Below are 27,992 nucleotides of genomic sequence, written 5' to 3' on the forward strand. Positions count from 1 at the left end.
GGGAGAGGCTGGCCCCTGGCCCCAACATAATGAAGAGAGTGTGGTTAGAGAGAGAGACTGGCCCCTGGCCCCAACATAATGAAGAGAGTGTGGTTAGAGAGGGAGAGGCTGGCCCCTGGCCCCAACATAATGAAGAGAGTGTGGTTAGAGAGAGAGAGAGGCTGGCCCCTGGCCCCAACATAATGAAGAGAGTGTGGTTAGAGAGAGAGGCTGGCCCCAACATAATAAAGAGAGTGTGGTTAGAGAGAGAGACTGGCCCCTGGCCCCAACATAATGAAGAGAGTGTGGTTAGAGAGGGAGAGGCTGGCCCCTGGCCCCAACATAATGAAGAGAGTGTGGTTAGAGAGAGAGACTGGCCCCTGGCCCCAACATAATGAAGAGAGTGTGGTTAGAGAGGGAGAGGCTGGCCCCTGGCCCCAACATAATGAAGAGAGTGTGGTTAGAGAGAGAGAGAGGCTGGCCCCTGGCCCCAACATAATGAAGAGAGTGTGGTTAGAGAGAGAGGCTGGCCCCAACATAATAAAGAGAGTGTGGTTAGAGAGAGAGAGGCTGGCCCCTGGCCCCAACATACTGAAGAGAGTGTGGTTAGAGAGAGAGAGAGGCTGGCCCCTGGCCGCAACATAATGAAGAGAGTGTGGTTAGAGAGAGAGGCTGGCCCCAACATAATAAAGAGAGTGTGGTTAGAGAGAGAGAGGCTGGCCCCAACATAATGAAGAGAGTGTGGTTAGAGAGAGAGGCTGGCCCCTGGCCCCAACATAATGAAGAGAGTGTGGTTAGAGAGAGAGGCTGGCCCCTGGCCCCAACATAATGAAGAGAGTGTGGTTAGAGGGAGAGGCTGGCCCCAACATAATGAAGAGAGTGTGGTTAGAGAGAGAGGCTGGCCCCTGGCCCCAACATAATGAAGAGAGTGTGGTTAGAGAGAGAGGCTGGCCCCTGGCCCCAACATAATGAAGAGAGTGTGGTTAGAGGGAGAGGCTGGCCCCTGGCCCCAACATAATGAAGAGAGTGTGGTTAGAGAGAGACGCTGGCCCCAACATAATGAAGAGAGTGTGGTTAGAGAGAGAGGCTGGCCCCTACAGAATGAACAGAGTGTGGACAGAGAGAGGCTGGCCCCAGCCTAACCATCAGCCCAACCATCAGCCCAACCATCAGCCCACCCATCAGCCCAACCATCAGCCCAACCAGCAATACCAGACATGTCCTCACTATAAAGGCCTAGTTTTGCCTAAACCCCCTTTTCTGATCTCTTACCCATGAGTACACAAACAGAACATTAACATAGGGCACAGACATACTCCGAGCTGTGTGAAGTACACTACACTACCTCCCTCTGAGAAAGCCTTGGCCTGCTCAACACTTCTGTAAAGCTGTTTGACTCTGAGCTTGTTTTACCAAAGGCTTCTCCCTCTCTCTCCCTCTCTCCTGATTGAAGTACTTTCCCTCTAACAACACTCGTACTGGCGAGTGGCGACAGAGAGAGAGAGATTGTTTGAAAGACTAGATTTGATTTAAAATCTCCATTCACCACAGAGCGTCCCTGAGCTCTCTCTCTCTCTCTCTCTCTCTCTCTCTCTCTCTAGCTCTCTCTCTCTCTCTCTCTCTCTAGCTCTCTCTCGCTCGTCTCTATCTCTCTCTACCTCTCTCTCGCTATTCTATCTATCCTATTTTAGTTTATTTATGTTGTGCTTTTTGTTATTTAATAGGGCGCTTAGCCTTTTAACAAGTCAAAGAAAGTCCATGAATTCTGTTTTTAAACGGCAGATGAGGTGGTAGCAGGGAGAGAAGCACGTTGAGCTATGGCCAACCATCATATTGAGATCAGTGGTTTGGTGAGGAGAGCGGCTCTGTGGATAATGGGAGTTCACAGAAGGACAGAGGGAAGAACATAATATTTGTTAAATATCGTAGGGGAACAAAGAGCGACAGGACACAGTTCAGCAGTCCTCACTGAAGTATGTAGAGCCCCAGTCAGACACACAGGCTGACACTGAGCAGTGTGTTTATCAAGGTTAAATAAAGGACACTATTGCTTAGTCTGGAACTCTCCTCCCTCTCTCTCTCTCTCATCTCTCTCTCTCTCATCTCTCTTTCTCCTCTCTCGCTCTCTCTTCTTTCCTCTGTCTCTCCTCTCTCTCTCTGTCTCTCTCTCTCTCTCTCTCTCCTCTCTCCCTCCCTCTCTCTCTCTCTCTCTCTCTCTCTCTCCTCTCTCTCTCTCTCCTCTCTCTCTCTCCTCTCTCTCTCTCTCATCTCTCTTTCTCCTCTCTCGCTCTTTCTTCTTTCCTCTGTCTCTCCTCTCTCTCTCTGTCTCTCTCTCTCTCTCTCTCTCCTCTCTCCCTCCCTCCCTCTCTCTCTCTCTCTCTCTCTCTCTCTCTCTCTCTCTCTTCCCTCTCTCCTCTCTCTCTCTCTCTCTCTCTCTCTCCTCTCTCCCTCTCTCTCTCCTCTCTCTCCTCTCTCCCTCTCTCTCTCTCTCATCTCTCTTTCTCCGCTCTTGCTCTCTCTTCTTTCCTATGTCTCTCCTCTCTCTCTCTGTCTCTCCTCCCTCTCCTCTCTCTCCCCTCTCTCTCTCTCTTGCTCTCTCTCTCTCTCTCCTCTCCTCTCCTCTCCTCTCGTTCTCCTCTCCTCTCTCTCTCCTCTCTCTCCTCTCTTTCTCCTCTCCCCTCTCTCCTCTCTCTCCCCTCTCCTCTCCCCTCTCTCTCCTCTCTCCCCTCTCTCTCCTCTCTCCCCTCTCTCTCTGTCTCTCTCTCTCTCTCATCTCCCCTCTCTCCCCTCTCTCTTCTCTCCCCTCTCTCTTCTCTCCCCTCTCTCTCCTCTCTCTCCTCTCTCCTCTCTGTCCTCTCTCCTCTCTCTCTCTCTCTCCTATCTCTCTCTCCCCTCTCTCTCCCCTCTCTCTCCTATCTCTCTCTCCCCTCTCTCTCCTCTCTCTCCCCCTCTCTCTCTCCCCTCTCTCCCCTCTCTCTCCCCCCTCTCTCTCTCCCCTCTCTCTTCTCTCCCCTCTCTCTCCTCTCTCCTCTCTGTCCTCTCTCTCTCCCCCTCTCTCTCTCCTCTCATCTCCCCTCTCTCCCCTCTCTCTTCTCTCCCCTCTCTCTCCTCTCTCCTCTCTGTCCTCTCTCTCTCCCCCTCTCTCTCTCCTCTCATCTCCCCTCTCTCCCCTCTCTCTTCTCTCCCCTCTCTCTCCTCTCTCTTCTCTCCCCTCTCTCTCTCTCCCCCTCTCTCTCCTCTCTCTCCAATATGAATGTAGTTTTGATCTTTGTTTTTTGTTCTCTCCTCTGTTTCTTCTTCTCTCTGTCTGCCGTGTTACAATGCCACGTCCCCCCCCCCCCCAAAGAAAAGTAGTGTGTCAGTTCAAAGATGCAAGCTCAAAAGGCTACATGAGAACGACAAAGCAGAGAGTGAAATGAATTGAGAGCAACAAGGTTTTGTTTAGTCTGTGATGTGTTGTTTGTGTGTTAGTGGTTTTCTGTGTGACTGAATGAGAGCATGTTAGAGCTCTTGTTTCTCTGCCTTGTTAGTGAGGAGACAGTCAAAGGAGATGGAGAGGAAATGAGAGAGAGAGAGAGAGACAGAGATGGGGATAGACAGAGACAAGAGGTAAAGACAGGGAAAGGAAGAGGTAGAGATAGGGAGGGAGGGAATAGAGAGAGAGAAGAGACTGAGATGAAGAGGCTAAATGAATGATAACCCCCCCGTATTACACAGGGAGAATCCCTTCTCTACAGTCTGGGGGGGAGGGAGGGAGGGAAAAGAGATGACACAGATAGAAAGATGGAGAGAGAGAGAAACTAGACAGTTTAAAAGAGAGAAACTAGACTTCATTTTTGCTTTTGTCTCTGTGTGATAGGAGGAAGTTTCTGGAAGTTTCTAATAAATCAGATTTTCATCTTTCTCCATCTCCTCCGCCTCCTCCTCTTCTGCCGCCTCCTTTGTCTCCTCGTCCTCTCCTCTTGTGTGTGTCGGGTGCAGCAGACACAAAGCCTGGCAGCGTGCCACCTACCTGTCAGGACTCACCCATTCATGTGCCAGTCAGGCCAACCCTCATTTGCATCGCTGAGCAGGGTCTGCTTTCTCTATCCATCACCCCCTCCTTACCTCCTCTACCCTTTCCCTCCTTATCCCCTCCCTCCTCACCCCTCCTTACCTCCTCTAACCCTTTCCCTCCTTATCCCCTCACCCCTCCTTACCTCCTCTACCCTTTCCCTCCTTATCCCCTCCCTCCTCACCCCTCCTTACATCCTCTACCCTTTCCCTCCTTATCCCCTCCCTCCTCACCCCTCCTTACCTCCTCTACCCTTTCCCTCCTTATCCCCTCCCTCCTCACCCCTCCTTACCTCCTCTACCCTTTCCCTCCTTATCCCCACCCTCCTCTACCCTTTCCCTCCTTATCCCCTCCCTCCTCACCCCTCCTTACCTCCTCTACCCTTTCCCTCCTTATCCCCTCCCTCCTCACCCCTCCTTACCTCCTCCCTCCTCTACCCTTTCCCTCCTTATCCCCACCCTCCTCTACCCTTTCCCTCCTTATCCCCTCCCTCCTCACCCCTCCTTACCTCCTCTACCCTTTCCCTCCTTATCCCCTCCCTCCTCACCCCTCCTTACCTCCTCCCTCCTCTACCCTTTCCCTCCTTATCCCCTCCCTCCTCACCCCTCCTTACCTCCTCTACCCTTTCCCTCCTTATCCCCTCCCTCCTCACCCCTCCTTACCTCCTCTACCCTTTCCCTCCTTATCCCCTCCCTCCTCACCCTCCTTACCTCCTCTACCCTTTCCCTCCTTATCCCCTCCCTCCTCACCCCTCCTTACCTCCTCTACCCTTTCCCTCCTTATCCCCACCCTCCTCTACCCTTTCCCTCCTTATCCCCTCCCTCCTCTACCCTTTCCCTCCTTATCCCCTCCCTCCTCTACCCTTTCCCAGTCAGGACTGATGCTGGAGGGAGAGGAGAGGAGAGAAGTGGAGGGGAGGGGAAGCGAGGAGAGGAGAGGAAAGGAGGGGGAGAAGAGGGGAGGAGGGGAGAGAAGGGGTCAGGAGAGGAACGGGAGAGGAGGGGGAGAGGAGGGGAGTAGGGGATAGGATGGGGAGATGAGGGAGAGGAGGGGAGAGGAGGAGAGTAGGGGATAGAATGGAGAGATGAGGGAGAGAAGGAGAGGAGGAGAGTAGGGGATAGGATGAGGGGAGAGGAAGAGAGGGAGAGGAGGAGAGTAGGGGATAGGATGGGGAGATGAGGGGAGAGGAAGAGAGGAGGAGAGTAGGGGATAGGATGGGGAGATGAGGGAGAGGAGGAGAGGAGGAGAGTTGGGGATAGGATGGGGAGATGAGGGAGAGGAGGAGAGGAGAGGAAAGAAGAGGCGCATCAGTATGTTAAACAAAACACCCTTTAATAATTCACTGTCCCCCCTTTCCTCCCCTTTCTCCCTCCATTCCCTTTCCTCCCTCCTTCTTTCCCTTGCCCCTCCCCCCACACACACATCCCTTTAATATCCCATCCTCAGGATGGCTCAGCCAGGATGCTCTTTCTGTCTTCTCCTGTCTCTGGTGTATTCTACTACATGTGGATGAAACCAGAGCAGAGAGCTGGCAGAGGTTTGGTAGGGAAGAGAAGGGAGATGAGAGGAGAGGGATAGAGGAGTGGAGGAGAGGAGAGGGAGAGAGAGGAGAGGAGAGGAGAGGAGAGGAGAGAGAGAGAGAGAGAGAGAGAGAGAGAGAGAGAGAGAGAGAGAGGGAAAGAGAGAGAGAGGGAAAGAGAGAGAGAGAGAGAGGAGAGAGAGAGGGAAAGAGAGAGAGAGAGAGAGGAGAGAGAGAGAGAGAGAGAGAGAGAGAGAGAGAGAGAGAGAGAGAGAGGGAAAGAGAGAGAGAGAGAGAGAGAGAGAGAGAAAGGGAAAGAGGAAAGAGAGAGAGAGGGAAAGAGAGAGAGAGAGAGAGAAGAGAGAGAGAGAGGGAAAGAGGGAGAGGGATTGCGGCTCTCACAGACCTGTTAGTTTTTCTTTAAGAAGCCCTCCTGTTCTCCACTCATTACCTGTATTAACTGCACCCGTTTGAACTCGTTACCTGTATAAAAGAGACCTGTCCACACACTCAATCAAACAGACTCCAACCTCTCCACAATGGCCAAAACCAGAGAGCTGTGTAAGGACATCAGGGATAAAATTGTAGACCTGCACAAGGCTGGGATGGGCTACGAGGACAATAGGCAAGCAGCTTGGTGAGAAGGCAAACAACTGTTGGCACAATTATTAGAAAATGGAAGAAGTTCAAGATGACGGTCAATCACCCTCGGTCTGGGGCTCCATGCAAGATCTCACTTTGTGGGGCATCAATGATCATGAGGAAGGTGAGGGATCAGCCCAGAACTACACGGCAGGACCTGGTCAATGACCTGAAGAGAGCTGGGACCACAGTCTCAAAGAAAACTTTCAGTAACACACTACGCTGTCATGGATTAAAATCCTGCAGTGCACGCAAGGTCCCCCTGCTCAAGCCAGCGCATGTCCAGGCCCGTCTGAAGTTTGCCAATGACCATCTGGATGATCCAGAGGAGGAATGGGAGCAGGTCATGTGGTCTGATGAGACAGAAATAGAGCTTTTTGGTCTAAATTCCACTCGCCGTGTTTGGACGAAGAAGAAGGATGAGTACAACCCCAAGAACACCATCCCAACCGCGAAGCATGGAGGTGGAAACATCATTCTTTGGGGATGCTTTTCTGCAAAGGGGACAGGACGACTGCACCGTATTGAGGGGAGGATGGATGAGGCCATGTATCGCGAGATCTTGGCCAACAACCTCCTTCCTCAGTAAGAGCATTGAAGATGGGTCGTGGCTGGGTCTTCCAGCATGACAACGACCCGAAACACACAGCCAGGGCAACTAAGGAAAGGCTCCGTAAGAAGCATCTCAAGGTCCTGGAGTGGCCTAGCCAGTCTCCAGACCTGAACCCAATAGAAAATCTTTGGAGGGAGCTGAAAGTCCATATTGCCCAGCGACAGCCCCGAAACCTGAAGGATCTGGAGGTCTGTATGGAGGAGTGGGCCAAAATCCCTGCTGCAGTGGGTGCAAACCTGGTCAAGAACTACAGGAAATGTATGATCTCTGTAATTGCAAACAAAGGTTTCTGTACCAAATATTAAGTTCTGCTTTTCTGATGTATCAAATACTTATGTCATGCAATAAAATGCAAATTAATTACTTAAAAATCGTATAATCATGTGATTTTCTGGATTTTTGTTTTAGATTCCGTCTCTCACAGTTGAAGTGTACCTATGATAGAAATTACAGACCTCTACATGCTTTGTAAGTAGGAAAACCTGCAAAAATCGGCAGTGTATCAAATACTTGTTCTCCCCACTGTATATGTAGCTAGAGACAGTTAGACCCAGAGATAGAGACAGTTAGACCCAGAGAGAGAGACAGTTAGACCCAGAGAGAGAGACAGTTAGACCCAGAGAGAAGGACCGTTAGATCCAGAGAGAGAGACAGTTAGACCCAGAGAGAGAGATTCAGCCCCCTTAAGTTAATACTTTGTAGCGCCACCTTTTGCTGCGATTACAGCTGTATGTCGCTTGGGGTATGTCTCTATCAGTTTTGCACATCGAGAGACTAAATTTTTTTCCCATTCCTCCTTGCAAAACAGCTCGAGCTCAGTGAGGTTGGATGGAGAGCATTTGTGAACAGCAGTTTTCAGTTCTTTCCACAGATTCTCGATTGGATTCAGGTCTGGACTTTGACTTGGCCATTCTAACACCTGGATATGTTTATTTTTGAACCATTCCAATGTAGATTTTGCTTTATGTTTTGGATCATTGTCTTGTTGGAAGACAAATCTCCGTCCCAGTCTCAGGTCTTTTGCAGACTCCATCAGGTTTTCTTCCAGAATGGTCCTGTATTTGGCTCCATCCATCTTCCCATCAATTTTAACCATCTTCCCTGTCCCTGCTGAAGAAAAGCAGGCCCAAACCATGATGCTGCCACCACCATGTTTGACAGTGGGCATGGTGTGTTCAGGGTGATGAGCTGTGTTGCTTTTACGCCAAACATAACGTTTTGCATTGTTGCCAAAAAGTTCAATTTTGGTTTCATCTGACCAGAGCACCTTCTTCCACATGTTTGGTGTGTCTCCCAGGTGGCTTGTGGCAAACTTTAAACGACACTTTTTATGGATATCTTTAAGAATTGGCTTTCTTCTTGCCACTCTTCCATAAAGGCCAGATTTGTGCAATATACGACTGATTGTTGTCCTATGGACAGAGTCTCCCACCTCAGCTGTAGATCTCTGCAGTTCATCCAGAGTGATCATTGGCCTCTTGGCTGCATCTCTGGTCAGTCTTCTCCTTGTATGAGCTGAAAGTTTAGAGGGACGGCCAGGTCTTGGTAGATTTGCAGTGGTCTGATACTCCTTCCATTTCAATATTATAGCTTGCACAGTGCTCCTTGGGATGTTTAAAGCTTGGGAAATCTTTTTGTATCCAAATCCGGCTTTAAACTTCTTCATAACAGTATCTCGGACCTGCCTGGTGTGTTCCTTGTTCTTCATGATGCTCTCTGCGCTTTTAACGGACCTCTGAGACTATCACAGTGCAGGTGCATTTATACGGAGACTTGATTACACACAGGTGGATTGTATTTATCATCATTAGTCATTTAGGTCAACATTGGATCATTCAGAGATCCTCACTGAACTTCTGGAGAGAGTTTGCTGCACTGAAAGTAAAGGGGCTGAATGATTTTGCACTCCCAATTTTTCAGTTTTTGATTTGTTAAAAAAGTTTGAAATATCCAATAAATGTCGTTCCACTTCATGATTGTGTCCCACTTGTTGTTGATTCTTCACAAAAAAATAAAGTTTTATATCTTTATGTTTGAGGCCTGAAATGTGGCAAAAGGTCGCAAAGTTCAAGGGGGCCGAATACTTTCGCAAGGCACTGTAAAAACAAAGACAATTGTGCCATCTTGTTTGCTTAACGTTAATTTAAGGAATTTTAAATTATTTATGTTTTCACTTTTGATACTTAAGTATATTTAAAACCATGTACTTTTAGACTTTTACTCAAGTAGGATTTTACTGGGTATATTTCACTTTTGTGTCCTGACTTCTGGCAGGTTGTCAATCAGGCTGTCAGGTAGACTGGGGATTAATGAGCCATTGGACATAGTGTAGGTCACTGGGCAGACTCAATCCACCATGTGCATGAAAACGACTTGTCTTTCATTGAATGACAACAAAGACTTTACTGAAGAATCATTACTGAATAATCCCTACTGAAGAGTGTATAATCCCTACTGAAGATTGTATAATCCCTACTGAAGAGTGTATAATCCCTACTGAAGAGTGTATAATCCCTACTGAAGATTGTATAATCCCTACTGAAGAGTGTATAATCCCTACTGAAGAGTGTATAATCCCTACTGAAGAATCACTACTGAATAATCCCTATTGAAGAGTGTATAATCCCTATTGAAGAATCACTACTGAAGAATCATTACTGAATAATCCCTACTGAAGAGTGTATAATCCCTACTGAAGAGTGTATAATCCCTACTGAAGAATCCCTACTGAAGAATCACTACTGAAGAATCACTACTGAAGAATCACTACTGAAGAATCACTACTGAAGAATCCCTACTGAAGGATCCCTACTGAAGAATCACTACTGAAGAATCCCTACTGAATGATCCCTACTGAAGAATCACTACTGAAGAATCACTACTGAAGGATCCCTACTGAAGAATCACTACTGAAGAGTGTATAATCCCTACTGAAGAATCACTACTGAAGAATCACTACTGAAGAATCCCTACTGAAGGATCACTACTGAAGAATCCCTACTGAAGAATCACTACTGAAGAATCACTACTGAAGAATCACTACTGAAGAATTACTACTGAAGAATCACTACTGAAGAATCACTACTGAAGGATCCCTACTGAAGAATCACTACTGAAGAATCACTACTGAAGGATCCCTACTGAAGAATCACTACTGAAGAATCACTACTGAAGTATCACTACTGAAGAATCACTACTGAAGGATCCCTACTGAAGAATCCCTACTGAAGAGTGTATAATCCCTACTGAAGAATCACTACTGAAGAATCACTACTGAAGAATCCCTACTGAAGAATCACTATAGAAGGATCCCTACTGAAGAATCCCTACTGAAGAATCACTACTGAAGAATCACTACTGAAGAATCACTACTGTATAATCCCTACTGAAGAATCACCACTGAAGAATCACTACTGTATAATCCCTACTGAAGAATCACTACTGAAGAATCCCTACTGAAGAATCACTACTGAAGAATCACTACTGAAGAATCCCTACTGAAGAATCACTACTGAAGAATCCCTATTGAAGAATCACTGACGAAGGGGCGTAGACTTCGGCTTGACTCAATAATTTTTTTTTGTGTCCCCGAACAACTGAAAAAACCCTTAGTGAAGTCCAGAAAGAATAACTTCTGAACTGTTACAGCTGGTTAAACCACACAGAGAGAGAGAGAGAGAGAGATCAGTAGGGCATGAGTCAACCCTGTTTGAGACCAGATCAAACCAACAGTTTACAGTGTGAGAGCCCATTACTAAGACAGCCCTTTCCTTTTCTCAACTATGAAACTATTCACATTAAAACACCTCTGACTATCAGCATCACAGACCAAGGATCAATCCCAAATGGCACCCTATGTCCTTTACTGTGGACTACTTTTGACCAGAACCCTATGGCACTTCAGTGCACTACATAGGGAATAGGGTGCCATTTGGGATGGAATTTAGGACATCTGTCTAAACATGTCTGAACATTATTTAAAACAATAAACTGGCCAAACTCTGGTTTTGTTTCTTCTTGGGAAGCAGCTGTAGTAGTTAGAACTGCACCAGGGCAGAAAAATTCATTATCAAATTTCTTCTCACTTTTTTTCCACTCAAGTTTTTTTCGTTTGTTTTTCTTCTGCGAAACCTTTGTGCCAAAACATCCAGCGGTTTAATTAAATTCATACTGTAAGTTGACACAATTGTATATTTTGTTACGATGACGACCATGAACTCTCGTTGTTGGCTACGTCGCAGGTTATTTTAGTTTGATTCGTTTTTTGAGGGGAAGTTTAGAAGAAAAAAACATGATTTTTAATTATTAAGATGAACAACAGCTAAAGATGATTCTGGACTGACAGAGAGGAGGATATGAGATAAAGACTGAGAAAGAGAGAGAGAGGAGGATAGAAGGAGATAAAGACTGAGAAAGAGAGGGAGAGGAGGATAGAAGGAGATAAAGACTGAGAAAGAGAGGGAGAGGATAGAAGGAGATAAAGACTGAGAAAGAGAGGGAGAGGAGGATAGATGGAGATAAAGACTGAGAAAGAGAGGGAGAGGATAGAAGGAGATAAAGACTGAGAAAGAGAGGGAGAGGAGGATAGAAGGAGATAAAGACAGAGGGAGAGGAGTGTCGTGTCTTTGGCTATGCCGGATTAAGTGATATGACATGCTATTCTATAAAATAATTTCTCCGTAATTAATATTACCTGATTGAGCTAATCATGTAAATGTAATTAACTAGAGAGTCGGGGCACCACAAAATAATATTTATAGAGCTGTTATCTTCTGAATAAACTCTTAAAGACCTAGTAACATTTTACATCAATAGCAGTCAATATTAATCGTCACCTTAATTCAGTCTCATCTGAAAGTTGTAAATTCTTGGTTATCTTCACGAACCCTGGCTAACAAGTTGAATCAGCAATGCAAAATTGGGTTTAATTATTTATTTACTAAATACCTAACTAATCACACAGAATTACACATACACATAATTAATCAACTTGATTACAAATTACGTCATAAAGGAAAACGTCCCTAGTGGGCGAAACAGATATGACAGCTGGTTACACAAAAGAAAAGGGGCTGGGTTTGAGTGAAAGAGCGGGAAGACTGAGGAACAAAGGGGTGAAGCTGTGCTATCGTAAATATAGTATCTTATGCATTCTAAATTACCGCCCATTTGGAAAAGGAAAATGCAATAAATATTTACTCTGAGCTGCGCTTCGGTAGGTTGGTGGTAGATGGAAGGCCGTGTTGCCAAACCGAGTCCTTTGAAGAATGTCTCTGATGGTCAATTGGATCCGTTGTAGTAACGTCGTTGTGTGATAGACGGGATACTCTGTCTGTTCCTTCCTAACCCTCGTTTGCATCTGCTGTTGCTAACTCAACGGCTAGGAGGTATCACTTCTGTAGTGAAAGAGTTCGAAGTTCATACCATTCGCAACCAAAACTCACGCTGATATTGGCTTCGTTCTGTAGTTATTGTCTGAACCATTCTGACATCGGACCGTCGTCCTCACATCCTCGGAACAGGAGGTTATATTGTCGTCAAGGCTTTATATAGGAATGGAGAGGAGGGCGTGTTCGAAAAGTTTTATAGCCCATGTCCCTTCGCAGGGGCGGGCCACTGATTGAGCAGAGCCCTAACCTTATGGAAACACAAATCTCACATTTTAGAAGCTAAAATCACATTTCATCCCATCACGAATAATTTCATATTCAAACGTTTATATTAAATAACAATTCCATGTGAATCCGATAACTCTGATGTGTAGACTTTCCACTGTAGAGTTTATGTCATCTTATCATTGATGAGAATGTCTCAGATGACAACTGAACTGACATCATATTCATTAAGTACCACCGCATATGTTCAACTGGTCGGATTACCAGAATATAGTTCATTTCCCCCCACCTTCTGATGTTCCCAGAATCTCTATGTTAACCAAGGGATTTTCAAATATCATATCAGTAGGGTAGAGAGAGGAAAAAGGGGGAAAGAGGTATTTATGACTGTCATAAACCTTCCCCCAGGCCAATGTCATGACAGGAGGATAGGAGATAAAGACTGAGAGAGGGAGAGGAGAATAGAAGGAGATACTGACTGAGAAAGAGGGGGAGAGGAGGATAGGTGATAAAGACTGAGAAAGAGAGGGAGATATCACTCTTCGTGGCTAGTCGTCGTTTCTGTAGACTAGGTCCCCCTTCCACTCCCTGTCTGAGTGGCTTTCCCAGACTCACACATACGGGTACATTAGTATCCCTAGCCACTTGATCCCTCCCCCTCAAATGGGTCCCTCTTCTAGATCTCAGAGATCTAAACAGTCTAACAGAGGATAAGATTGAGATATTACCATATTGTTTAAATCTTCATGAGCCATGCTGCGGGGTTAGGGGTACGGCGGGGTTAGAGTACGGCTGGGTTAGGGGTGCTGCGGGATTAGGGGTGCTGTGGGGTTAGGGATGCTGCGGGGTTAGGGGTGCTGCGGGGTTAGGGGTGCTGTGGGGTTAGGGATGCTGTGGGGTTAGGGATGCTGCGGGGTTAGGGATGCTGCGAGGTTAGAGGTGCTGCGAGGTTAGGGGTGCTGCGGGGTTAGGGGTGCTGCGGGGTTAGGGGTGCTGCGGGGTTAGGGATGCTGCGGGGTTAGGGGTGCTGCGGGGTTAGGGGTGCTGCGGGGTTAGGGGTGCTGCGGGGTTAGGGATGCTGCAGGGTTAGGGGTACTGCGGGTTTAGGGGTGCTACGGGGTTAGGGATGCTGCGGGTTAAGGGTACAGCGGGGTTAGGCGTATGGCGGGGTTAGGTGTGCTGCGGGGTTAGGGGTGCTGCGGGGTTAGTGGTGCTGCGGGGTTAGGGGTGCTGTGTGGTTAGGGGTGCTGCGGGGTTAGGGATGCTGCGGGGTTAGGGGTATGGCGGGTTAGGTGTGCTGCAGGGTTAGGGGTGCTGCGGGGTTAGGGGTCCTGCGGGGTTAGGGGTGCTGCGGGGTTAGGGGTACGGCGGGGTTAGGTGTACTGCCGGGTTAGGGATGCTGCGGGGTTAGGGTACGGTGGGGTTAGGGATGCTGCGGAGTTAGGGGTGCTGCGGGGTTAGGGATGCTGCGGGGTTAGGGGTACGGCGGGGTTAGGTGTACTGCCGGGTTAGGGATGCTGCAGGGTTTGGGATACGGCGGGGTTAGGGATGCTGCGGGGTTAGGGGTACGGCGGGGTTAGGGATGCTGCGGGGTTAGGGGTGCTGCGGGGTTAGGGGTGCTGCGGGGTTAGGGGTGCTGCGGGGTTAAGGGTGCTGCGGGGTTAGGGGTGCTGCGGGGTTAGGGGTGCTGCGGGGTTAGGGGTGCTGCGGGGTTAGGGATGCTGCGGGGTTAGGGGTGCTGCGGGGTTAGGGATGCTGCGGGGTTAGGGGTGCTGCGGGGTTAGGGGTGCTGCGGGGTTAGGGGTGCTGCGGGGTTAGGGGTGCTGCGGGGTTAGGGGTGCTGCGGGGTTAGGGATGCTGCGGGGTTAAGGGTGCTGCAGGGTTAGGGGTGCTGCAGGGTTAGGGGTACGGCGGGGTTAGGGGTGCTGCGGGGTTAGGGATGCTGAGGGGTTAGGGGTACGGCGGGGTTAGGGACGCTGAGGGGTTAGGGGTGCTGCGGGGTTAGGGGTACGGCGGGTTAGGGGTGCTGCGGGGTTAGGGGTGCTGCGGGGTTAAGGGTGCCGCAGGGTTAGGGGTACGGCGGGGTTAGGGGTGCTGCGGGGTTAGGGGTGCTGCAGGGTTAGCGGTATGTTGGGCTTAGGGGTGCTGCAGGGTTAGGGGTACGGCGGGGTTAGGGGTGCTGCGGGGTTAGGGGTGCTGCGGGGTTAGGGGTGCTGCGAGGTTAGGGGTACGGCGGGGTTAGGGGTACGGCGGGGTTAGGGATGCTGAGGGGTTAGGGGTACGGCGGGGTTAGGGGTGCTGCGGGGTTAGGGGTGCTGCGGGGTTAGGGGTGCTGCGAGGTTAGGGGTACGGCGGGGTTAGGGGTACGGCGGGGTTAGGGATGCTGAGGGGTTAGGGATGCTGCGGGGTTAGGGGTGCTGCGGGGTTAGGGATGCTGCGGGTTTAGGGATACGGTGGGGTTAGGGGTACGGCGGGGTTAGGGGCCTTCATACACCAGCCTTCTGATTGGATGAGACAGGGGACAGACAGCTCATTGCCATGGTCACCGACTTTGACCTGACTTTGACAGATAAGAAAAGAGATGAAGTCGTCAAACTGCCTCAGAGAAACAAAACACTTTCATATTTAGACGCTGAATAATGCATTTTATATTTGTGATTAACAGCAATTAACTATATTTATGGTGTGATTAGTTTTGTACTTTGGTTCTCACCCCCTCAATCATTATTTCAACAGAGAGAGTCAGAGAGAGAGAGAATGGGAGAGAGAGACATAGAGAGAGAGAATGGGAGAGAGAGTCAGAGAGAGAGAGAGTCAGAGAGAGAGAGAGTCATAGAGAGAGAGTCATAGAGAGAGAGAATGGGAGAGAGTCATAGAGAGAGAGAATGGGAGAGAGAGAATTATAGAGAGAGAATGGGAGAGAGAGAATGATAGAGCGAGAATGGGAGAGCGAGAATGGGAGAGAGAGAATGGGAGAGAGAGAATGGGAGAGGGAAAGAGAGGAGAGGGAGAGAGAGAATGGGAGAGAGAGAATGGGAGAGCGAGAATGGGAGAGAGAGAATGGGAGAGGGAAAGAGAGGGGAGGGAGAGAGAATGGGAGAGGGAAAGAGAGGGGAGGAGAGAGAATGGGAGAGGGAAAGAGAGGGGAGGAGAGAGAATGGGAGAGAGAGAATGGGAGAGAGAGAATGGGAGAGGGAAAGAGAGGGGAGGGAGAGAGAATGGGAGAGGGAAAGAGAGGGGAGGAGAGAGAGAATGGGAGAGGGAAAGAGAGGGGAGGAGAGAGAGAATGGGAGAGGGAAAGAGAGGGGAGGGAGAGCGAATGGGAGAGAGAGAATGGGAGAGAATGAATGGGAGAGGGAAAGAGGGGGGGGGAGGACATTCACATTTATACACAAGGTGATATATTGACACCAGTTTATGTCAAACGCGATAGACAGAATATTGCAGGTATTAATCAAATCAGTCTGTGTTTAATTAAATGTGAAATAGGAGAAAGAAACAGACAGTCTCTTCATTGAGCTGTCTCTGATGATGGATGTGTGTGTGTGTGTGTGTGTGTGTGTGTGTGTGTGTGTGTGTGTGTGTGTGTGTGTGTGTGTGTGTGAGAGAGAGCTCTCTTACAATACCCATGCCATTTATCAACCTCTCAGCTCCAGGTACTGAAGCCACCTTTCACAGCCAGATAAGAAAAGTTGACAATACAAATGAAACACTGTTTTATTCACCCCTCATTTTTTTGTGGAAAGTGGAAATAATTTATCCGGTTTACTGTTAAACGTTGACAGTTTCCAGTAATATACATTCCCTTTGCAAAGCTATTCAGGAAACATCGCTCTGCGCTGGAAAATCTGAATGGCCACAGTGTGTTCTCTGGAAAAACTGTTGTGTTGTGTTCTTTCTGTTGTGTTGTGTTCTTTCTGTTGTGTTCTATTGTGTTGTGTTGTGTTCTTTCTGTTGTGTTCTATTGTGTTGTGTTGTGTTCTTTCTGTTGTGTTCTATTGTGTTGTGTTGTGTTCTATTGTGTTGTGTTGTGTTCTATTGTGTTGTGTTGTGTTCTATTGTGTTGTGTTGTGTTCTATTGTGTTGTGTTGTGTTCTATTGTGTTGTGTTGTGTTCTATTGTGTTGTGTTGTGTTCTATTGTGTTGTGTTGTGTTCTATTGTGTTGTGTTGTGTTCTATTGTGTTGTGTTGTGTTCTATTGTGTTGTGTTGTGTTCTATTGTGTTGTGTTGTGTTCTATTGTGTTGTGTTGTGTTCTATTGTGTTGTGTTGTGTTCTGTCTGTTCTGTTTGTGTTGTGTTCTATTGTGTTGTGTTGTGTTCTATTGTGTTGTGTTGTGTTCTATTGTGTTGTGTTGTGTTCTATTGTGTTGTGTTGTGTTCTATTGTGTTGTGTTGTGTTCTGTCTGTTCTGTTTGTGTTGTGTTCTATTGTGTTGTGTTATGTTCAGTTTGTTCGTTCTACATTGAACACATGCTTTTCTGTCTTTGTTTGTCGTGTGTGTGTGTGTGTGTGTGTGTGTGTGTGTGTGTGTGTGTGTGTGTGTGTGTGTGTGTGTGTGTGTCACTCAAGCAAGACCTTATGTGTGTGTTTTCTGCTGACTCACAATGCTCCCTCTCCGTCCCTCATCCATTCCCCCTCCCTTCCCTTCCCCCTCTCTCTCTCTCTCCCTCATCCATTCCCCCTCCCTTCCCTTCCCTCTCTCTCTCTCTCTCTCTCTCCCTCATCCATTCCCCCTCCCTCCCTCTCTCTCCTTCTCCCCTCCCTCCCTCTCTCTCCTTCCTCCCCTCCTTCCTTCCCTCCCTCTCTCTTCTCCTCCCTCCCGTTTGCCTCCCCCCTCCCTTCACCCCCCCTCCTCCTTCCCTTCCTCTCTCCTTTCCTCTCTCTCCCTCTCTTCAGATTGAGAATCTACAGGAGCAGCTGAGAGACAAGGAGAAACAGATGAGTAGTCTGAAGGACAGAGTCAGGTCTCTCCAGACAGACACCTCCAACACTGACACAGCTCTCACCACCCTGGAGGAAGCACTGGCTGAGAAGGTATATATTATAGAAACACACACACGCACATGAGCTTTGGGGCTCCCGAGTGGCTCAGCTGTCTAAGGCACTGCATCTCAGTGTTAGAGGCGTCACTACAGACACTGGTTAGATTCCAGGCTGTATCACAACCGGCCGTGATTGGGAGTCCCATAGGGTGGCGCACAATTGGCCCAGCTTCGTCCAGGTTAGGGAGGGTTTGGGCGGGATAGGCCATCCAGGTTAGGGAGGGTTTGGCCGGGAAAGGCCGTCCAGGTAGGGAGGGTTTGGCCGGGATAGGCCGTCCAGGTTAGGGAGGATTTGGCCGGGATAGGCCGTCCAGGTTAGGGAGGGTTTGGCCGGGAAAGGCCGTCTAGGTAGGGAGGGGTTGGCCGTCATTGTAAAATTAGAATTTGTGAAATCTATGAAAATAAAAGCTGTGGTTTTGTTGTGAGAATGATGCTATAATACACAGCAGTACTACACTACTACACTACTACACTACACTACACTACCACACTACACTACTACACTACTACGCTACCACACTACTACACTACACTACTACACTACACTACACTACCACTCTAATACACTACTACACTACACTACTACGCTACCACACTACTACACTACACTACTACACTACTACACCACACTACTACATCACTACTACACTACTACACTACTACACTACTACACTACTACACTACTACATCACTACACTACTCTACCACACTACTACACTACACTACACTACTACATCACTACCCTACACTACCACACTACTACACTACCACAATACACTACTACACTACTACACTACACTACACTACTACATCACTACACTACACTACCACACTACTACACTACCACAATACACTACTACACTACTACGCTACCACACTACTACACTACACTACTACATCACTACACTACACTACCACACTACTACACTACCACAATACACTACTACACTACTACGCTACCACACTACTACATTACACTACTACACTACACTACACTACCACTCTAATACACTACCACAATAACTACCACACTACTATACTACTACGCTACTACACTACCACACTACTACACTACTATACTACTACACCACCACACTACTACACTACCACAATAACTACCACACTACTATACTACCACACTACTACACTACTATACTACTACACCACCACACTACTACACTACCACACCACCACACTACTACACTACCACACTACTACACTACTATACTACTACACCACCACACTACTATACTACCACACTACTACACCACCACACTACTACACTACCACACCACTACACTACCACACCATCACACTACTACACTACTATACCACCACACTACTACACTACTACACTACTATACTACCACACTACTACACTACTACACTACTATACCACCATACTACTACACTACTACACCACCACACCACTACACTACTACACCACCACACCACTACACTACTACACTACTACACTACTACACTACTACACTACTACATCACCACACCACTACACTACTACACCACCACACCACTACACTACTACACTACCACCCTACTACACTACACTAATACACTACCACTTCTACACTACTACACCACACTACTACACTACTACACTACTACACCACTACTACACTACTACACCACTACTACACTACTACACTACTATACCACTACTACACTACTACACTACTACACTACTACACTACTACACTACTACACCACTACTACACTACTATACCACTACTACACTACTACACTACTACACTACTACACTACTACACTACTACACTACTACACTACTACACCACTACTACACTACTACACTACTATACCACTACTACACTACACTACACTACTACACTACTACACCACTACTACGCTACTACAATACACTACTACACTACACTACCACCACAGGTTGAGAAACAATATCTCTCTTTCAAATGTCTCCCTTTTCTCTCTCTACTCCTCCCCTTTCTCTATACTTTCTCCATCTCTACTTTCTCCATCTCCCTCCCCCTTTTCTCTCTCTACCCCTCCCCTCTCTCTCCCTCTTTTCTCCGGACACGTCAGGTGGTTCTCTTTCCCTCTCCCTCTCCTCTCTCTCCCTCTCCTCTCTTTCCCTCTCCCTCTCTTTCCCTCTCTTCTCTTTCCCTCTCCCTCTCTTTCCCTCTCTTCTCTTTCCCTCTCCTCTCTTTCCCTCTCCCTCTCTTTCCCTCTCTTCTCGTTCCCTCTCTTCTCTTTCCCTCTCTTCTCTTTCCCTCTCCTCTCTCTCCCTCTCCTCTTGTTCCCTCTCCTCTCTTTCCCTCTCCCTCTCCCTTCCTGACCCACTCTTTCTCTTCCTCTCTCTCCTCCTCTCTCCCTCTCTATCCCTCTCACCCTGTCTCTCCCTCTCTCCTCTCCTCTCACCCTTTCTCTCACCCTCTCTCTCTCATCTCCATCTCCATCTCTCTCTCTCTCTCCCTCTCTCTCTCTCTCTCTCTCTCTCTCTCACTCTCTCCTCTCCTCTCCTCTCCTCTCCTCTCCTCTCCTCTCCTCTCCTCTCCTCTCCTCTCCTCTCCTCTCATCTCCTCTCCTCTCCTCTCCTCTCCTCTCCTCTCTCCCCTATCTCTCTCCCTCTCCCCTCTCTCTCTTCCTCACCCACTCTCTCTCTTCCATGCAGAGCGAGGTTGAGGTTGACACACAAACACACAGGTGTGAGATGAACAGAGCCAACCGTTGGTCTTCCAGTACGTGGTGTGTGTTGTTCTGACTGGCTGTGAAGGTTGAACACTCTGTCAGACACTGTTCTAGTTGTGATATAAGGAGTGTGAGCTACACTATTAAATGTTACTGAGCTTGTGATTTAATCAGTGTAGTAAGTTCGAGCGCCTGTTAAACTTTGATGGACTGTGTGTGAGGCGATGAATGAGGAAAAACATACTTATTATTCAACCTAAAGTGGTTATTATTAGTTTAATATGATGTAATAATAGCCATTAAATTATAGTAATTTCCACTAGATTATTTTCCAGGCCAGTTGTAATGGCCCTCAAAACAACATTCAGACCCCGTTGTCAATAGAAACCAATAGAAGATGAACTCTTAGGCAGGGCGGCCCACCTAGTGCCCGATGGGACAAGAACATCCCGGTCAGCCAAACCCTCCCCTAACCCGGACAACGGTGGGCTAAACCCTCCCCTAACCCGGACGACGCTGGGCTAAACCCTCCCCTAACCTGGACGACGCTGGGCTAAACCCTCCCCTAACCTGGACGATGCTGGGCTAAACCCTCCCCTAACCCGGACGACGCTGGGCTAAACCCTCCCCTAACCTGGACGACGCTGGGCTAAACCCTCCCCTAACCCGGACGATACTGGGCTAAACCCTCCCCTAACCCGGACGACGCTGGGCTAAACCCTCCCCTAACCCGGACGATACTGGGCTAAACCCTCCCCTAACCCGGACGACGCTGGACCAAACCCTCCCCTAACCCGGATTACGCTGGACCAAACCCTCCCCTAACCCGGACGACGCTGGACCAAACCCTCCCCTAACCCGGATGACGCTGGACCAAACCCTCCCCTAACTCGGACGACGCTGGGCTAAACCCTCCTCTAACCCGGACGACGTTGGGCTAAACCCTCCCCTAACCTGGACGACGCTGGGCTAAACCCTCCCCTAACTCGGACGACGCTGGGCTAAACCCTCCTCTAACCCGGACGACGTTGGGCTAAACCCTCCCCTAACCCGGACGACGCTGGGCTAAACCCTCCCCTAACTCGGACGACGCTGGGCTAAACCCTCCCCTAACTCGGACGACGCTGGGCTAAACCCTCCCCTAACTCGGACGACGCTGGGCTAAACCCTCCTCTAACCCGGACGACGTTGGGCTAAACCCTCCCCTAACCTGGACGACGCTGGGCTAAACCCTCCCCTAACTCGGACGACGCTGGGCTAAACCCTCCTCTAACCCGGACGACGTTGGGCTAAACCCTCCCCTAACCCGGACGACGCTGGGCTAAACCCTCCCCTAACCTGGATGACGCTGGGCTAAACCCTCCCCTAACCCGTACGACGCTGGGCTAAACCCTCCCCTAACCTGGATGACGCTGGGCTAAACCCTCCCCTAACCTGGATGACGCTGGGCTAAACCCTCCCCTAACCCGTACGACGCTGGGCTAAACCCTCCCCTAACCCGGACGACGCTGGGCTAAACCCTCCACTAACCCGGACGACGCTGGGCTAAACCCTCCACTAACCTGGACAACGCTGGGCTAAACCCTCCCCTAACCCGGACGACGCTGGGCTAAACCCTCCACTAACCTGGACAACGCTGGGCTAAACCCTCCCCTAACCCGGACGACGCTGGGCTAAACCCTCCACTAACCTGGACGACGCTGGGCTAAACCCTCCCCTAACCTGGATGACGCTGGGCTAAACCCTCCCCTAACCCGGACGACGCTGGGCTAAACCCTCCCCTAACCTGGACGATGCTGGGCTAAACCCTCCCCTAACCTGGACGACGCTGGGCTAAACCCTCCCCTAACCTGGACGATGCTGGGCTAAACCCTCCCCTAACCCGGACGACGCTGGGCTAAACCCTCCCCTAACTCGGACGACGCTGGGCTAAACCCTCCCCTAACCTGGACGACGCTGGGCTAAACCCTCCCCTAACCCGAACGACGCTGGGCTAAACCCTCCCCTAACCTGGATGACGCTGGGCTAAACCCTCCCCTAACCTGGATGACGCTGGGCTAAACCCTCCACTAACCCGGACGACGCTGGGCTAAACCCTCCCCTAACCTGGACGACGCTGGGCTAAACCCTCCCCTAACCTGGACGACGCTGGGCTAAACCCTCCCCTAACCTGGACGACGCTGGGCTAAACCCTCCCCTAACCTGGACGACGCTGGGCTAAACCCTCCCCTAACCCGGACGACGCTGGGCTAAACCCTCCCCTAACCTGGACGATGCTGGGCTAAACCCTCCCCTAACCTGGATGACGCTGGGCTAAACCCTCCCCTAACCTGGACGACGCTGGGCTAAACCCTCCCCTAACCCGGACGACGCTGGGCTAAACCCTCCCCTAACCCGGACGATACTGGGTTAATTGTCGCGGCCGGTTGTGACAGAGCCTGGACTCTAACCCAGGATCTCTAGTAGCAGAGCTATCACTGTGATGCAGTGTCTTAAACCACCGCGCCACTCGGGAGGCCCTGACCTCTATCTACCCATTCCTCTACAGGTGAGTATATGTGACTGTCCCCATGTGTGAATTAATCCTTTGACCCTCTCTGTAGGAGCGTATCATTGAGCGTCTGAAGGAGCAGAGAGACAGAGACGACAGAGAGAAGACAGAAGACATCGAGTCCAACAAGAAAGAACTGAAGGAGCTCAGAGAGAAACTCAGTCTACTGCAGGGAGACCTGTCTGACCGAGAGGTGAGCTACAATGAGCAGACAGGCACCACACTCAGTCTACTGCAGGGAGACCTGTCTGACCAATAGGTGAGCTACAATGACCAGACAGGCACCCCACTCAGTCTACTGCAGGGAGACCTGTCTGACCAATAGGTGAGCTACAATGACCAGACAGGCACCACACTCAGTCTACTGCAGGGAGACCTGTCTGACCAATAGGTGAGCTACAATGACCAGACAGGCACCCCACTCAGTCTACTGCAGGGAGACCTGTCTGATCGAGAGGTGAGCTACAATGACCAGACAGGCACCACACTCAGTCTACTGCAGGGAGACCTGTCTGACCGAGAGGTGAGCTACAATGACCAGACAGGCACCCCACTCAGTCTACTGCAGGGAGACCTGTCTGACCGAGAGGTGAGCTACAATGACCAGACAGGCACCACACTCAGTCTACTGCAGGGAGACCTGTCTGATCGAGAGGTGAGCTACAATGACCAGACAGGCACCCCACTCAGTCTACTGCAGGGAGACCTGTCTGACCGAGAGGTGAGCTACAATGACCAGACAGGCACCACACTCAGTCTACTGCAGGGAGACCTGTCTGACCGAGAGGTGAGCTACAATGACCAGACAGGCACCCCACTTAGTCTACTGCAGGGAGACCTGTCTGATCGAGAGGTGAGCTACAATGACCAGACAGGCACCCCACTCAGTCTACTGCAGGGAGACCTGTCTGACCGAGAGGTGAGCTACAATGACCAGACAGGCACCCCACTCAGTCTACTGCAGGGAGACCTGTCTGACCGAGAGGTGAGCTACAATGACCAGACAGGCACCCCACTCAGTCTACTGCAGGGAGACCTGTCTGATCGAGAGGTGAGCTACAATGACCAGACAGGCACCCCACTCAGTCTACTGCAGGGAGACCTATCTGACCGAGAGGTGAGCTACAATGACCAGACAGACACCCCACTCAGTCTACTGCAGGGAGACCTGTCTGACCGAGAGGTGAGCTACAATGACCAGACAGGCACCCCACTCAGTCTACTGCAGGGAGACCTGTCTGACCGAGAGGTGAGCTACAATGACCAGACAGGCACCACACTCTGTCTACTGCAGGGAGACCTATCTGACCAATAGGTGAGCTACGTTGACCAGACAGGCACCACACTCAGTCTACTGCAGGGAGACCTATCTGACCAATAGGTGAGCTACAATGACCAGACAGGCACCACACTCAGTCTACTGCAGGGAGACCTGTCTGACCAATAGGTGAGCTACGTTGACCACACAGGGATAACACAATGACCATACAATCATCGAACCAAGACCATATTCTGACCCCACGATGACCCCACTCAAGCTGCCTGACCCGCAAGGTCACCTTAAATTCCAGCCAGTCATTTTTCTTGAGAAATAGTCCACAGAGTATTAGATTGGATGAGTCACAGACTCCTTGAATGACAGACAGACAGTCCCGCACAAACATCAGCAATTGACTCTCTCTCTGCCTATTGATTGACTGGCTACTGCCCTGTCCTGAGAGTGGCAGGCAGACAGAGCAGAGGAGAATATTAAACCATGGGCCTATGTGACTGTCTGGCAGAGACAAGGCATTCGTCTGAGGAAAGACCAGGAGCTGTCAGCCAGTCAGTCAGCCATGGACCACTGCTGATGTTCTCAGTCTGCTGTTTGTCTCAGAGACACTCTGAATGAACGGACAGAATGATAAAAGGAGGAGGGGATGGACCTGGGACTTGACTCAGGGGTGGGCTGAGGTCTGTGGGCATTGCATTTGTGTGTGTGTGTGTGTGTGTGTGTGTGTGTGTGACAACAAGATAAAGGGTTCCTCTGTTGATAGCCTACCTCAAAATGTTATCTTTCTCTCTTGGGCCCCCCCCCCCCTCTCTTAGACAACCCCTAGTTCCACAGAAAACAGGCCCAACATTGAAATGGACATTCAGTACAGATGATTGTCACTTGGACACGTGCAGGTACACACACACAGGAGAGCTGTAAACATCCTGTCACATATTCTACTACATAATGGCAGAATAGGTTTGTTGTTCCTGTTATTCCTATACTGTGTGAGCCTCGGGATTCCTCTAGGCTGTCTGTCTGCTCCTAATACAACTTCAACACATCAGACAATACAATACCCAACCACCAAGCCACTTCCCTTCTCCAGCTGTACCAACATACTATAACATCCAGCTACCAACACACTATAACATCCAGCTACCAACACACTATAACATCCAGCTACCAACACACTATAACATCCAGCTGTACCAACATACTATAACATCCAGCTACCAACACACTATAACATCCAGCTACCAACATACTATAACATCCAGCTACCAACATACTATAACATCCAGCTACCAACATACTATAACATCCAGCTACCAACATACTATAACATCCAGCTACCAACACACTATAACATCCAGCTACCAACATACTATAACATCCAGCTACCAACATACTATAACACCCAGCTACCAACACACTATAACACCCAGCTACCAACACACTATAACATCCAGCTACCAACATACTATAACATCCAGCTACCAACATACTATAACACCCAGCTACCAACACACTATAACACCCAGCTACCAACACACTATAACATCCAGCTACCAACATACTATAACACCCAGCTACCAACACACTATAACACCCAGCTACCAACACACTATAACATCCAGCTACCAACATACTATAACATCCAGCTACCAACATACTATAACATCCAGCTACCAACATACTATAACATCCAGCTACCAACATACTATAACATCCAGCTACCAACACACTATAACATCCAGCTACCAACACACTATAACATCCAGCTACCAACACACTATAACATCCAGCTACCAACATACTATAACATCCAGCTACCAACATACTATAACATCCAGCTGTATCAACACACTATAACATCCAGCTACCAACATACTATAACATCCAGCTACCAACATACTATAACATCCAACTGTAACAACATACTATAACATCCAGCTACCAACATACTATAACATCCAGCTACCAACACACTATAACATCCAGCTACCAACACACTATAACATCCAGCTGTATCAACATACTATAACATCCAGCTGTACCAACATACTATAACATCCAGCTGTATCAACACAGTATAACATCCAGCTGTATCAACACACTATAACATCCAGCTACCAACACACTATAACATCCAGCTACCAACATACTATAACATCCAGCTACCAACATACTATAACATCCAGCTACCAACACACTATAACATCCAGCTACCAACATACTATAACATCCAGCTACCAACACACTATAACATCCAGCTACCAACATACTATAACATCCAGCTACCAACACACTATAACATCCAGCTACCAACATACTATAACATCCAGCTACCAACACACTATAACATCCAGCTACCAACATACTATAACATCCAGCTACCAACATACTATAACATCCAGCTGTATCAACACACTATAACATCCAGCTACCAACATACTATAACATCCAGCTACCAACATACTATAACATCCAGCTACCAACATACTATAACATCCAGCTACCAACATACTATAACATCCAGCTGTATCAACACACTATAACATCCAGCTACCAACACACTATAACATCCAGCTACCAACATACTATAACATCCAGCTACCAACATACTGTAACATCCAGCTACCAACACACTATAACATCCAGCTACCAACATACTATAACATCCAGCTACCAACACACTATAACATCCAGCTACCAACATACTATAACATCCAGCTACCAACACACTATAACATCCAGCTACCAACATACTATAACATCCAGCTACCAACACACTATAACATCCAGCTACCAACATACTATAACATCCAGCTACCAACATACTATAACATCCAGCTACCAACACACTATAACATCCAGCTGTACCAACACACTATAACATCCAGCTACCAACATACTATAACATCCAGCTACCAACACACTATAACATCCAGCTACCAACACACTATAACATCCAGCTGTACCAACACACTATAACATCCAGCTACCAACACACTATAACATCCAGCTACCAACATACTATAACATCCAGCTACCAACATACTATAACATCCAGCTACCAACATACTATAACATCCAACTACCAACATACTATAACATCCAGCTGTACCAACATACTATAACATCCAGCTACCAACATACTATAACATCCAGCTGTACCAACACACTATAACATCCAGCTACCAACATACTATAACATCCAGCTACCAACATACTATAACATCCAGCTGTATCAACACACTATAACATCCAGCTACCAACATACTATAACATCCAGCTACCAACATACTATAACATCCAGCTACCAACATACTATAACATCCAGCTACCAACATACTATAACATCCAGCTGTATCAACACACTATAACATCCAGCTACCAACACACTATAACATCCAGCTACCAACATACTATAACATCCAGCTACCAACATACTATAACATCCAGCTACCAACACACTATAACATCCAGCTACCAACATACTATAACATCCAGCTACCAACACACTATAACATCCAGCTACCAACATACTATAACATCCAGCTACCAACACACTATAACATCCAGCTACCAACATACTATAACATCCAGCTACCAACACACTATAACATCCAGCTGTACCAACATACTATAACATCCAGCTACCAACATACTATAACATCCAGCTACCAACACACTATAACATCCAGCTGTACCAACACACTATAACATCCAGCTACCAACATACTATAACATCCAGCTACCAACACACTATAACATCCAGCTACCAACACACTATAACATCCAGCTGTACCAACACACTATAACATCCAGCTACCAACATACTATAACATCCAGCTACCAACACACTATAACATCCAGCTACCAACACACTATAACATCCAGCTACCAACACACTATAACATCCAGCTACCAACATACTATAACATCCAGCTACCAACACACTATAACATCCAGCTGTACCAACACACTATAACATCCAGCTACCAACATACTATAACATCCAGCTACCAAC

The 27,992-nt window shown here is 48.4% G+C and overlaps 1 protein-coding gene across 4 annotated transcripts in view; it reads left to right on the forward strand.

The window, feature by feature from the left end:
* LOC110517131 (ELKS/Rab6-interacting/CAST family member 1) overlaps nt 1–27,992 on the forward strand; it is a 538,428-nt gene that overhangs the window by 155,741 nt on the left and 354,695 nt on the right. For all 4 annotated transcript variants that reach the window (XM_090201213.1, XM_090201214.1, XM_090201216.1 and 1 more), the window contains 2 exons: nt 17,320–17,457; nt 22,754–22,894. In XM_090201213.1, coding sequence (XP_090057339.1) covers nt 17,320–17,457; nt 22,754–22,894 — 279 coding nt within the window. The remainder of the gene's footprint in view (nt 1–17,319; nt 17,458–22,753; nt 22,895–27,992) is intronic.

Source organism: Oncorhynchus mykiss, chromosome 15, assembly GCF_057628025.1.
Source record: "Oncorhynchus mykiss isolate SJ-2025 chromosome 15, ASM5762802v1, whole genome shotgun sequence".
Classification (NCBI taxonomy): domain Eukaryota; kingdom Metazoa; phylum Chordata; class Actinopteri; order Salmoniformes; family Salmonidae; genus Oncorhynchus; species Oncorhynchus mykiss.